The sequence below is a fragment of the Tachysurus vachellii genome, chromosome 9 (assembly GCF_030014155.1).
Source record: "Tachysurus vachellii isolate PV-2020 chromosome 9, HZAU_Pvac_v1, whole genome shotgun sequence".
In the NCBI taxonomy this organism is placed as follows: Eukaryota; Metazoa; Chordata; class Actinopteri; order Siluriformes; family Bagridae; genus Tachysurus; species Tachysurus vachellii.
In genome coordinates, this window is record NC_083468.1 from 14,803,947 (window position 1) to 14,816,239 (window position 12,293).

General features: G+C 37.6%; 1 protein-coding gene across 3 annotated transcripts in view; it reads right to left on the reverse strand.

The window, feature by feature from the left end:
* Positions 1-12,293, reverse strand: part of ripor1 (RHO family interacting cell polarization regulator 1) — a 68,101-nt gene that overhangs the window by 26,613 nt on the left and 29,195 nt on the right. For 2 of the 3 annotated variants that reach the window (XM_060877855.1, XM_060877854.1), the window contains exons 2-3: positions 2,479-2,602; positions 730-882 (exon numbers count right to left, since the gene is read on the reverse strand). In XM_060877855.1, the coding sequence (XP_060733838.1) occupies positions 730-882; positions 2,479-2,576 (251 nt within the window). In that variant the 5' untranslated portion in view covers positions 2,577-2,602. Of the gene's footprint in view, positions 1-729; positions 883-2,478; positions 2,603-8,832; positions 9,054-12,293 lie in introns of those variants that run through there. The other variant, XM_060877853.1, reaches the window with a different exon arrangement.

Below are 12,293 nucleotides of genomic sequence, written 5' to 3' on the forward strand. Positions count from 1 at the left end.
CAGTTTACCTAATCAATTCATCAATTTTCTGACCTGCTTATCCTACCCAGGGACACTGAGGACCTGGAGTCTTTCCCAGGAGACTCAGAGCACAGGACCGGGGACATTCTCATTGCAGGGTACAATTTTGCACACATACTAACATTAACACTACAAATAATGTAGAGACGGCAATCATCATACAACACGTTTTTTTGGTCTGACAAAGGAAACCGGAGTAGCTGGAGGAAACCCCTAAAGCACAGGGAGAACATAGAAACTTTGCACACACAGAACGGAGGCAGGAATTGAACCACCAAACGTGAAGGTGCTAGGAAAATGTGCTAACCACTAAATACCTCAGGTACCATTAGGTCAGAAGGGGGAAATGTTAGACAGACATTTATAGACTTTTCATTATATTTATCCACCCTGGTCTGATTAGTGAACTAGTGACATGGCTTGTTAAAAAAATCTCTGAATAAGATAAGAACAAGAACTATTTAAGTTCTGAAGAAAGAAAACATCATTATCATCTGATACAAGACAAACGAACAGAGAAGTGGGCATTTATTTTTCCCAGATACTGTTCAGAAGAGACACATCTCATCTGTAGTGTTTAGGGTCTAAAACACTAGCTGTAAGTGGAAACATGAATTGCCAACTTCCAAACAAAACGATGATCATGATTCTGAAGCACTGATGGCAGCTGCTGTGCAGTCATGTTATCTGTTGTGTGTGTATACTTACTGAAGTCCTCTTTTCAGAGCCTCATACACCTCATCCAACCTCTCAGGCTGGGGCACCTTCGGAGGAGGTGACTTGGCAGAGAGGGTGAACATCCTGCTTCCTCTAGAGGGAGACTTTCTGGAACACGCTGGAGTGCGGAACACCGAGAGTCTCCTAAAACACACACACACACACACACACACACACACACACACATCTCTTTTATCCTCTTTTCTTCATATATTCCCTCCCAGGTAACAAAAAAAAAAAAAAACAAGAGAGCAAAGAGTTTCTTCATGAGAAACAAATAAACATCTCTAACAAAATACAAATCAACACTACTCTACAAAACATACTTAATGATCCACTCAAGATGTGCTAAATTTAAAAATATCTGGTTATTTGTAATATAGTTAACTCTCACAGCTCTCTGTATCTGGTGAAGCAGCAATCAAATTACTCGTGTTTCAGATGACAAACTTGCAGACAAATGCAGTCTTATTTTCAGTCATTTACATTCACCCCTTATCATTTTCCAAATAATACAATACAAACATTCAATAGACTAGCAGTGGTACAAGTAATAATAGCAAGGCTAATTTTCCAAAAAATAAAAAAATAAAAATACAACAAATCGATAGAAGTTATACAGAAATACAAAAAATAAAAAAGTCAGTTAATTTAACAAAATGGAATGTGTGTAGAAGCACAGAAGACGTCTGCATTTATAATGCAAAAAATTGGCTAATATTAGCAAATGTATAGTAGATTTTCAGCAGACAGAACTTAATCTTACAGAGAAAAGTTTTTGTTTGTTTTTCTGGAAATTGCTGTGACATTATTACTCTTATGATTCTTAATCTAAAGAAAAACTGCCATTTGCGTATGTTTGGAAAAGAAGATCTTTCAAAACATCTCTCAAAAAGATTTTTCTCTCTCTAACACTCCCATACTAAAGAAAAGACATAGTTTCCTTTGCATGCTAAACTCAAGTGGCCAGCTTTTGGGGGTTGACGTTTTGTTTTTTGGAGGATAAAGGCTGGAAAGGACATCCTGTCAGCTGTGATCACTAAATAAAAATATGACCGACACCTGGATCATACAAGTGTGACTGCGTTCAGTATGTTATGAGATTTTGCATTTTGTCACCTGAGGGTATACAGATAGATATAGCTAGATGGGCTTACAGTATAATGGATTTATCCATTCATATTCTGTACTGCTATTCCAGGGGACTTGAGACACAAGGTGGGGGACATCCTGGACAGTCACACTCACACGTATACTCACATACTTTGGACAATATAGAAATGCTAATCAGCCTACAATACATGTCTTTGGACTGGTGGAAGAAACTGGAGTACAGAGATAGCATGCCAAGAATCAAACCCCCAAACAATCTTTAAAAAACAAACATACAAAAAATAGCAGCATTTATATGATATATTGCAATTAGTTGAGCATTATACAGTATAGTTGACTATCACACTAAACCTATGGTGAACTGTCCCAGGCCAGACTCATGGTGGACTCTACCAGACTAATAGTAGACTGTTCTTGCCCAGACTCATGGTGGACTTTCCCAGGCCAGACTCATGGTGGACAGTCCTAGGTTCATAGTAGACTGTTCTTGACCAGACCCATGATGAAATGACCCAGCCCGGACTCATGGTTGACTGCCTGATACTTGTTATTCCCAGGTTTTTTGGATTACACATTCTCACATTCCTGATGCAAAACCTACATGTGTATGTTTAGGTATACACTGACCTGTAGAGCTTGTCTTGGGAGTTGACTCCGGCAAAGGACTGGCTCCTAGTGATGGATCTGGCAAGGACTCGGCGTGTTGGCCGCACAGACAGGGACATGGTGGACACTGATCTGGAGGGGCTCCCTGTGGACACAAAGCAAATGTGAATAGATGGTTAAGGCACAGCAGGCAAACTGATCAATCTCATCAATGGATGAATGGATACAGATTTTTTTTTACTGAGCAGCAACAAATTATGATTATGATTATGATTATTATTATTAATATTACAGTTATGGAAGCGCATTATATGCATAAGAGTCCTTGTAAATAAGGTGGGGAAATCTTTTTTGATAGATTTTTAGAAACTGAAGATCATGCCTACATGACAAATGTGGTCTGTTCAAAACCAAAGTGGTTTAAAAGAAAACAAAGAGCTTTCCATAACATTACCAAAATCACTCATCTCCTGTGCCTCAATATCATTTCAACTACACAACTATTGTTCCATTTTCACAAAGTTTAGAGAATATACCACAGCTGCATCAAAATGACAGAATTTGTTACTTGCACACCTAAAACGGCTAAAACGGCTTTGTTACACAGCATAACGAAATATGTTATATAAACATGTCAGTAAGTTATGCGTGTCAGACTACAGCAGAAGATTCTCTTCTTTAAAACCGGGATGTAAACAACTGTAAGCTGCTTGACAACGCTCCAATACAGAGTGAGCTCTTAAGGTTGTGTTGTGTTGCTAAGTAAAGGCTTTCGGTGGTTCCTGTTCATGTGAAGAGAGAGATTGCTGGTGAGAGCATGATGGGTCACTACTTCCACCCTGGAAACAATGGCCCAAGGGGGGCTCAGGAAGATGGCGTAGAGCCGATCTGAATGACTGTGGAACATCCTGGACACCACCCATGCAAAATCTCTTTCTTAAGGGCTGAATTCTTCTGCTAAACATGTCAAATCTTTTCTAGTCTAGATAAACTGTCACTAGCTTCCTGCTCTGTTTTGTATCTATTTTAGACTTATATCTGCTGACCTATACCTCAGTCACAAAGTCAGTCCAGAAACAACCCTCAAAACACTCCACCGAAGCAGAGTCATCATGGAAGACTTGAATCAGGAAAGGTACCAAACCTTGGAATCACCCAGCCTGAAACAATGCACCGTTAATGCAGAGACAAAAGCTCAGAAGCATCTGAGCTGATAATCTGGCTCGATCCAGCGTTCCCCTGATTCATGGACAAACCATATTTTCAAAATAAAATCACCCAAATCAATCATTCTTAATTTTAATATTAATCAATTGTATCCAGTTCAGCGTCCAATACCGATCCAGTATTGCAAATTTTCACAGGCAATTACCAGTCCCTTACTTTGTTAGAATACTATTTTAAAGTATTTCTTTTTACCATTTGAGAGTATTTGAGTATTTTCAATTCCGACAGGCATTACTAGTGACAAGCCTTTTTATTTTCCTAAATCTCAGAGTGATTTCTGAGACATACAGAGCATGAAAAGGTATGAAAGCATTATCATGCAATACATAGCCTATGTAGGGGAATAGAAAGCCAATAGATATGAGAACTTCACTGGAAACACAGGCACATTATTGGCCTCAGGAGGGAAAAGCAAGGTTTGCTTCTTTTGTTACCGTCCAGATCTTATACACAGAGCTGCTGCTATAGTTTCAACCTAAGCCACTAGCATCAGAGGTCTTTACAGTTTTCTGGCTACATCTTCAGAATGTTGCACTTCTGAGTTTCAAACATAACTTTTCATTCTAAAAACAGCAGAATCCTGTCTTTAAAGACTGTTCAAGAGTTTTGTGTGAAACTTGTGTGCGAGTTCTTCCCGCGCTTCCCGATGAGCTATGGGAAATGTCTGCAGTTAGGCATCTGCCATGTCAGTCAAAAATCACCTCTTTCGGTTAAGTAGGCAGCTTTTGGCCATGTTTACTGGTGAAATGCTTATGGATTTCTCTACCAAAGCTAGAGGTCAAGACCAGTCATCACCTAATATATATTACCACTTGAGCTTTTTGAACTCAGAAAGGTCAAGACATAATACATTATGTGATAAAAGTCCTACAGTCATGAAATATAAATGTCTACATAGAAGAAGACAGAGGTGGCCATGAAAAGTTTATGATGTTTACTGATTAAGAGTTTTTTATTTGGAATGGCATGTAGAGGGCAATAACTAAGCTTTGAGGCCATTAGGGCACAGCCACACTGCTTACCTCGGTCAGATCAACAAGAAATCAAGCAGTTCTTCTTTAATTCTTCTGTAATATAAGCACTAAAAAAACAAGCATTTCCAGCTGACCAATGACAGAAACCATTTGGGGACCATGCCTACAGTCTCAAGCCATTTTACTCCTGTTGTTGAACATATAACAGTATAACAATAACAGAGCAAGTACAAAAAATGATAGCAACCATGGCTAGAAAAATCTTTCTAGAAAAAAGACTTTCTTTACTATTTGCGTTTTAATAAAGTCTTCCAAAACAGTTAAATATCACAATTACTTAAATAACAAAATGATTTCATTAATATGTATGCCTTTACCTGGACTGGCCACCTCTTGCTTGTTCCTACTTAAACAAGCCAAGCGACACATCTTCGCCTTGTCATTGTCAGCCTGCCTAACGCTTAAACCTGTCGATTTCCACCCTCCTACCGTGAAAAATCCCAGAAGCTTCCATAGGGGTAAAAACACGCCTCAGGTTCCAAACCATGAGCTCCTGTCTGTCTGCCTACCTGAGAAGAAAAGACACTCTGGGCACAAACTCAGGATTTGATGAGAATCACTGAATCAAGGTGTAAATGTGAGAATTTGCCTATGATGTTCCACTGGCTACTATAATTGAGGCTTTGAAATAACTGTGAAATTCACAAACCTGTGCGTCAGGGTGTTTATATTGTTCTGATGCTGTGGCCTTTTTCCAGGACTGTTCCAGAAAACAAAGTGCATGGGGCCACACACTGCCCAATAACACAACACACAGGGACAGGACACATGTTACCCTGTAGAGCAACATCGTGTACTCTCCTGACAAGCTGCAATGTCTCGTGACATTTGTTTATCATGACAGCTCAATTCCTTATAAATGTGTCTGTCTTAGTACCAGGGGTCATAGCACCACTTGGGCTTAACTGCTGACCTAGCAAAGTTTTATATAACCACATAACTAGTGAATCAGCCTTCTTTCAGTGTACACTTTAGCTCCAGTGTTAATGGATTAGAATGGTGCCCTCTTTAATCCCATAAACATTCAAGACTTACAAGAACAGGAACATGTCTCCCACTCAGTCTATGTTTTTTCTATGGAAAGCTGCTGTCCTGTCAAATCCAGAATAATGCACTATATTATTAAATAATAATATAGTACATTGTTATAATAATAAATAGCATTCTACATAGAATATTCAAGGGTTTCTGCAGAGAGAAACCAAAGAACTTTTACTAGTTTGAGGTTTTCTAATAGCATAATAAAATAAACAGCTCAGTCAGACAAACGGACCAAAGTCTAGTTTAGAATAGCACAACCATTCTATGTCTGCTATGTGTTTATGAGCATCATCATGCCTCCTGGATATAATTTGCTAGCCAAGTCCTCATTTTCATCTAAAACGTTCATCAAGCTGTGCTTAAAATAAACATAAAAACTGTAACAAAAAAAAACTCTATTTCAGATGCTAATAAATTTGAATAACAATTTATAGGCTATAGGCTTTCAACAGCAAGAAATTCTATTTAAAAAAAAAGAAAAAAAGAAAAAATATTAATGCTTCCTTCTTCAGTCACTGCTTTTTGCTGGTGGATGCGGAGTCTATTCCAGGAATCACTGGGTGTGAGGCAGAAATTCACCCTGGATGGGAAGTCATTCCAGCTCAGAACTTCATGCAAACACACCCCCACACACACACATTTAAATTGCAGAGGAAGTTTAGAGACACCAGTTCACTTACTGGAATGTTTTTGGGAGCTGATGAGATTTACATTAACAGCATTTGGCAGACTTTTCCTGAGTGACTTACTGTACAGTTATGTATATCTCACTTATACAACTGAGCAGGGCAGTTATACAACTCGAGGGCCCAGTACTGGCAGCTTGGCGGTGCTGGGATTTTACCACAGTGTCCAACCACTGAGATACTACTTCTCATTGATAAGACACACAATACTCCAAACAAGACATTAGCCCAGGATAAAACTGTAGGCTGTGGTACACACTGGTTTAACATGCTGCTCTCAAAAACTCATCATAACACTGCTCATCGTAACAGACAAAATTCTGTAGTGGCTCAGTGTTTAGAGTCCTGCTCTACTGATCTGAATACCAGTACCACCAATCTGCCACTGTTGGTTCCTCGAGCAAAGACATTTAATATTTGGACCTGAGAAATCCTTCATCACTTCACTCAGCACTAACTTCAGAAACTTAGCTGACTGTATATCATACTGACATGAATAATATGACATATTGCACATACAGAGAAAATAAATCATTTCTATAGAAATCATTATCCAAATTTCAGTAATACATGAAAACACAAAAACAAAGCATGTGTGTCTGGCATTTTTATGTCGAATATATATATATATATCAAATGCAAATCTCTAAAAAAAAAATATATATATATATATATATATATATATATATATATATATATATATATATATATATATATATATATATGTGTGTGTGTGTGTGTGTGTGTGTGTGTGTGTGTATATATATATATATACGTATATATATATATATATATATATATATATATATATATATACGTATATATATATATATATATATATATATATATATATATATATATATATATATATATACGTATATATGTATATATATATATACACACGTGTATACACGTGTATATATATATATATATATATATATATATATATATATATATATATATATATATATACACACACACACACACACACACACACACACACACACACACATATATATATATATATATATATTTTTTAGAGATTTGCATTTGATAAAATGAGGGCTGAGTTTCATTAATATGACTGACAACATGCTGACAAATGAATGGCTTTTTTTAAAGCGAAGCCAGGCTTTTTTTTTTTTTTATTTAAGCGACTCCACATTCCATTCATATTCCAGATAAGCTGGCTGTTGTGCCCAGAGCATGTAATAGTACTTAGCAGTCAGCTCACAAGAAACATAAAGACAAAGGCAAGGTTTTATCCAAAAACAACAGCATGCTAACAGGCATGTTCAGATACCCAGACTCCTCTGGAGAGACTGAAGTATCGTGTCCACTTTTCTGCTGTCTCTTCAGTAATTGTAATAATTATTAACAAGCTGCAGGCTACTCATTGACAGACTGAGCAAAACATTACAGTTAAAGAGCAATTTGCTGTTTGTCAATGAACATTACATATAAAAAACACAATAAAGAAGAAAACAATGTTCCTACAATAGTAAAATATATGGTGTTATTGACCACATAATTATGCTCATTTGCTTATTTCCTTTTTTACTAACACGGAAACATTTTTCCTTCCCACCCAAAATATCCTTCCTTTCATTATTCCATTCCGTGCCTGTATCCTCTTCTGGTGCCTCCTCACTCTTTAGGCAAGAGGAGACATTTTCAGTGTTTGTGTATGTCAAACTCCAAAAAGCTGCTATGTTAATGATTTCCTACGCTCACAGCTCCAATCCCTGTGGCTATGCTGAACCAGTGACCCTTAACTTTAGTGAGTGCACTTAGAGCCCCTTCAAACACAAGGCATGGTAAACCTGAGCTGCGTGCCTGAGGACATGTTCTGTCCTTGCTGACCTCTTGCTCTGTTTAGGTTAGTCCACCCTCAGGTGTCAGACGCAGCTGGAGAATTTAAAGCAATTTCACACAGACATGAATGTAGACAAAATGGCATCTGTCAATGAGAGGAGCTGAAACCCAAAATTGTGATTAACTGCCTCAATACCTATAGCTTCTACCCCATTCCCAACTGCTCAAACCCCAACACCACCCCGTTCTCTCATCCATCTAAAGAACATAAAGTATTGAAATCTGGCTTTCATGAAATCAATACTGATTGCTACGAAAAAAAAAAAGACAGATCACTTCAGAATCAAACATCTTTCCTTGTAAACAACAGCACCCAAACTGTGCAAGGGGAAGTAAGCAAATGAAGGATCAGCCAAAGCCACAACACGTAAACACACAAATGACCAAAATCACAGATTATCCAGCATAGACGGCATAAAAAAAAAAAAAAAGTCCTGTCATAACCGACAGGAACCTAGTCAGCCACAAATCAGCCACAAACTTCTCTGAGATCCTTCTGAGTTTAAGAGTACCTCCATATCCACTGTACATGTTTTTCAGCCTTCGTTTACTTTAGACCAAAGGAGAACGCTGCTTCAGGTTGTTTCCCAATAATGTCAGCAATCACTTTCAGGCAGAAATCAGTGTCCTGTTCTGCTGCTTCATCCTCTATACTGATACTGAAAGTTTTGAGAGAGAAAAGGCAGAAAGACTGAAACTGGCTATTCCAGGAAAAGGGAAGGCTCCCTCTGGTTCTCTCCTCCTCCTCCTCCCTCTGTTTCCTGTATGCTTCCACATCTTACATCACACTCTTCCTGCCTCTCCCTCTCCCAGCAAAAGTCCCTCTGCCATGTCCCCTGATAACGCCCTCTTCTTCAGAGTTTCAGACACCATATCGCTTTGTAAAACAATTTCATTTAGACCAGGAAGCACCGACCCAAAAGTCTAAAAGTCTGGTGAGATGAATGAGTCAAACATGAAATGACACGATGTGAAACTGAAGCTTACTCACTCAAGATTAAAATACAGTGTGATATCAGACCAAACATTTAAAGAAACATTCTTGCTAAAGCCATAATAAGTTGTTGTTTGTTATAGATACTAACACAAAGTTAAGGTTTATGATTATCTTATCCTCCAACTCAGGGAAATTAAACTTTAGTCATATACATGTTGTAAATAGAAATTAGGTTTACTATAAGCAGTCATAACAGACAGAGGCTCTACTCCATTATACTCCAGTGCCAAAGCCGCAGTTCAATAATACATTTACATTTAGATAAGAAAAGCTAATATAATGATTAGACCCGTTACACACATACACACAAATACTGAGTTATGACTAAAGGATCAGTTGACTTAAAATTCAAACATGCTATATGGTATCTGCTTAAGGCAAATGAAAACATTTCAAAATTGTCGTAAGCTATTAATGGATCACACAGAGGTAATAAGTAATACTGATAATGTATAAATGAAAAACACTAATAAATGTACGATTTATTATAAAACCATGTTTGCAGTGTCTCATATACAACATCAGACCAAAGAAACACAAAGAACAAAAGTTTGGTTTGTTTCGTTCTTTCTGGTTTGCCTTTTTTTTTTTGTTTCGTTTGTTATTGCATTTTCTACCATTGTGTAGACATTTCTACCATTGTGTAGACATTGTTGTACCACCACTACATGTGGACCATCGTACGTCTTTGCCATTCAAAATTTTTAGAGACAACATATAAAACACCACAACGCAAATGTAGCTAGGTCAACAAAATATTATTGCGTAACATGATACAACACAATTCCAAGCAACTCAAACTTAAAGCATTTAAACAGGTGATGTGAGCAGTTGACCAACAGTATGATATAAAACATAGTATAGTTTCTGTATGTGAGCAAGTGCTTATAACACACACATTTATTAATAAATGCAAACTGTATATTAACAATGTTGAGTGTTTATTGTTTATTGTTAGGCCAGTATTTGTACTGATAATAAATATTAAATATTAAATGCTACTGAAGACCAAAGGTGAGGGTAGAGCTATTACAGATAGTATTTACAGCTATAAAGTAGATCTATGAAGATTTCAGCAGTTAGTGAGTGACTTTAAGCACATAAGATACATGACAACACATGACAAAACTTTGAGAATAAAAACAGCCTTGTGGATGTACATGTTCGTCATGGCTGTAGGAAAAGACAGGCTTGTGTATGTGTGTGTGTGTATATGTATAAGGTTAGGTTTCAGCTTGTTGCTTAAGTTGGTTGTCAGTGCCCGAACTTACAGGTGGAATTATGTGAAGCTGCGTGTCAGTGACACACTCAAGAAACACCACAGTCTTTAATTAGAGCATTCTTTACAATACTACACTTTACTCAAGGATAAGGAAGGATGAGAGATGTGAAAGATGGTTATCAGGATACACTAAGTGACTGTCAGGACATCATCATGACATCAAATACAACAGCAAATGGCAGTAATCCGGTAGTGTTGTTATTACAACTTGACAGATAGTGCTGCGTGTATGTGTGTGTACAGTATGTGTGTGTGTGTGTGTGTGTGTGTGTTTGCGTGCATGCGTGTACACATAAGAGAAGGAGCTATAAAAGAGCTGTGTAATTGTTTACTGTTGTGTGTTAAGAGAAGCAGAACACCACAATTTCAGAACATACGCTAGAACATATGGTATATGAACATATGGGCATATGGTAGCCTAGTGGTTAAGGTGTTGGGCTACCAATCGGAAGGTTGTGAGTTCAATCCCAGGTCCACCAAGCTGCCACTGTTGGGCCCCTGAGCAAGGCCCTTAACCCTCATTTGCTCAGCTGTATAAAAATGAGATAATATAAATCGCTCTGGATAAGGGCTTCTGCCAAATGCTGTAAATGTAGAACAGAGCCAGAGGTGCCACATCTGGTTATGATAGACGGTGTGATGTTTATTTTATGTACAGCTAAAATATGATGCATTACTGCACAGACCAAAAGGACTAAAATGGGATCAGAACTGTCAATTTACTCCAGGGCAGAGGAGGCACTTTTAATTTTAACTTTACATTTAAATACATTTGGAGATGTAGGTGTGTGTCTGAGCTAAACAATGCTCTTAAAGATTATCAGCTGTTACTTACCTACAGAGAGACACTGAGTGATTAGTTTGATTCGGCACAAAAATGCTGCCTGTTTAACCCACAGTACAAAGCGCGGCTTCACTTCCTGTCTGCGGACAGACGCTACCTGACCCACTGTCTCGGTTTGAATGTATGACAGGTGAACCTTTGGCCAACATGTTGTTACATGACAGGAAATTAGCAGCAAAGGATTGTTCCTTTCACCTACAGAATAATTTATAGAATGATATTTAGTCATGAATTCAGACACAATGTGTAAAGCTGGAGCCACTAAGCCTGAAAAATCTTACACAAATTCTTGAAAGACTTTAAACTAAAAGTGGATTTACAGCCAAGATGAACAGCTTACTTTATGAATGAACAGTTTACTTTATGATTAACTTTTGTACAGCACAAGCAGTGCTGGAATTTCTGCACCACTCACCTGTTTTGGCTATAAAACAGCATCAAATTAAATGATCAAATTATTCCAGTCATTCAGTCATTCTGATACGGTTGACTCTCTTGGCCATCTCTTAAAAAGCTGCTGTAGTCTAATCAGTGATCTCAGACATCCAGATTTCGTGCATATTAAAAATAAAAATATTCCAGCCCAACAAACGCTCATTCCCTTTGCTTTGTAAACCACTGTAACAGGAGACAAGCAGTGTTTAAGATGGTGTGAGGCAACACTGTCAGAGCTACTGATTAAAGCGATACAATACACAGAATAATCACATTGTTGGGTGAAAGAAAGAAAGAAAGAAAGAAAGAAAGAAAGAAAGAAAGAAAGAAAGAATTCAAACACTGTATTTCACAAGCTTTATGTATTAGTGAAGCGTTCACAAGCTAGCACTAGTACAAGCTTCTCTCTCTTTCT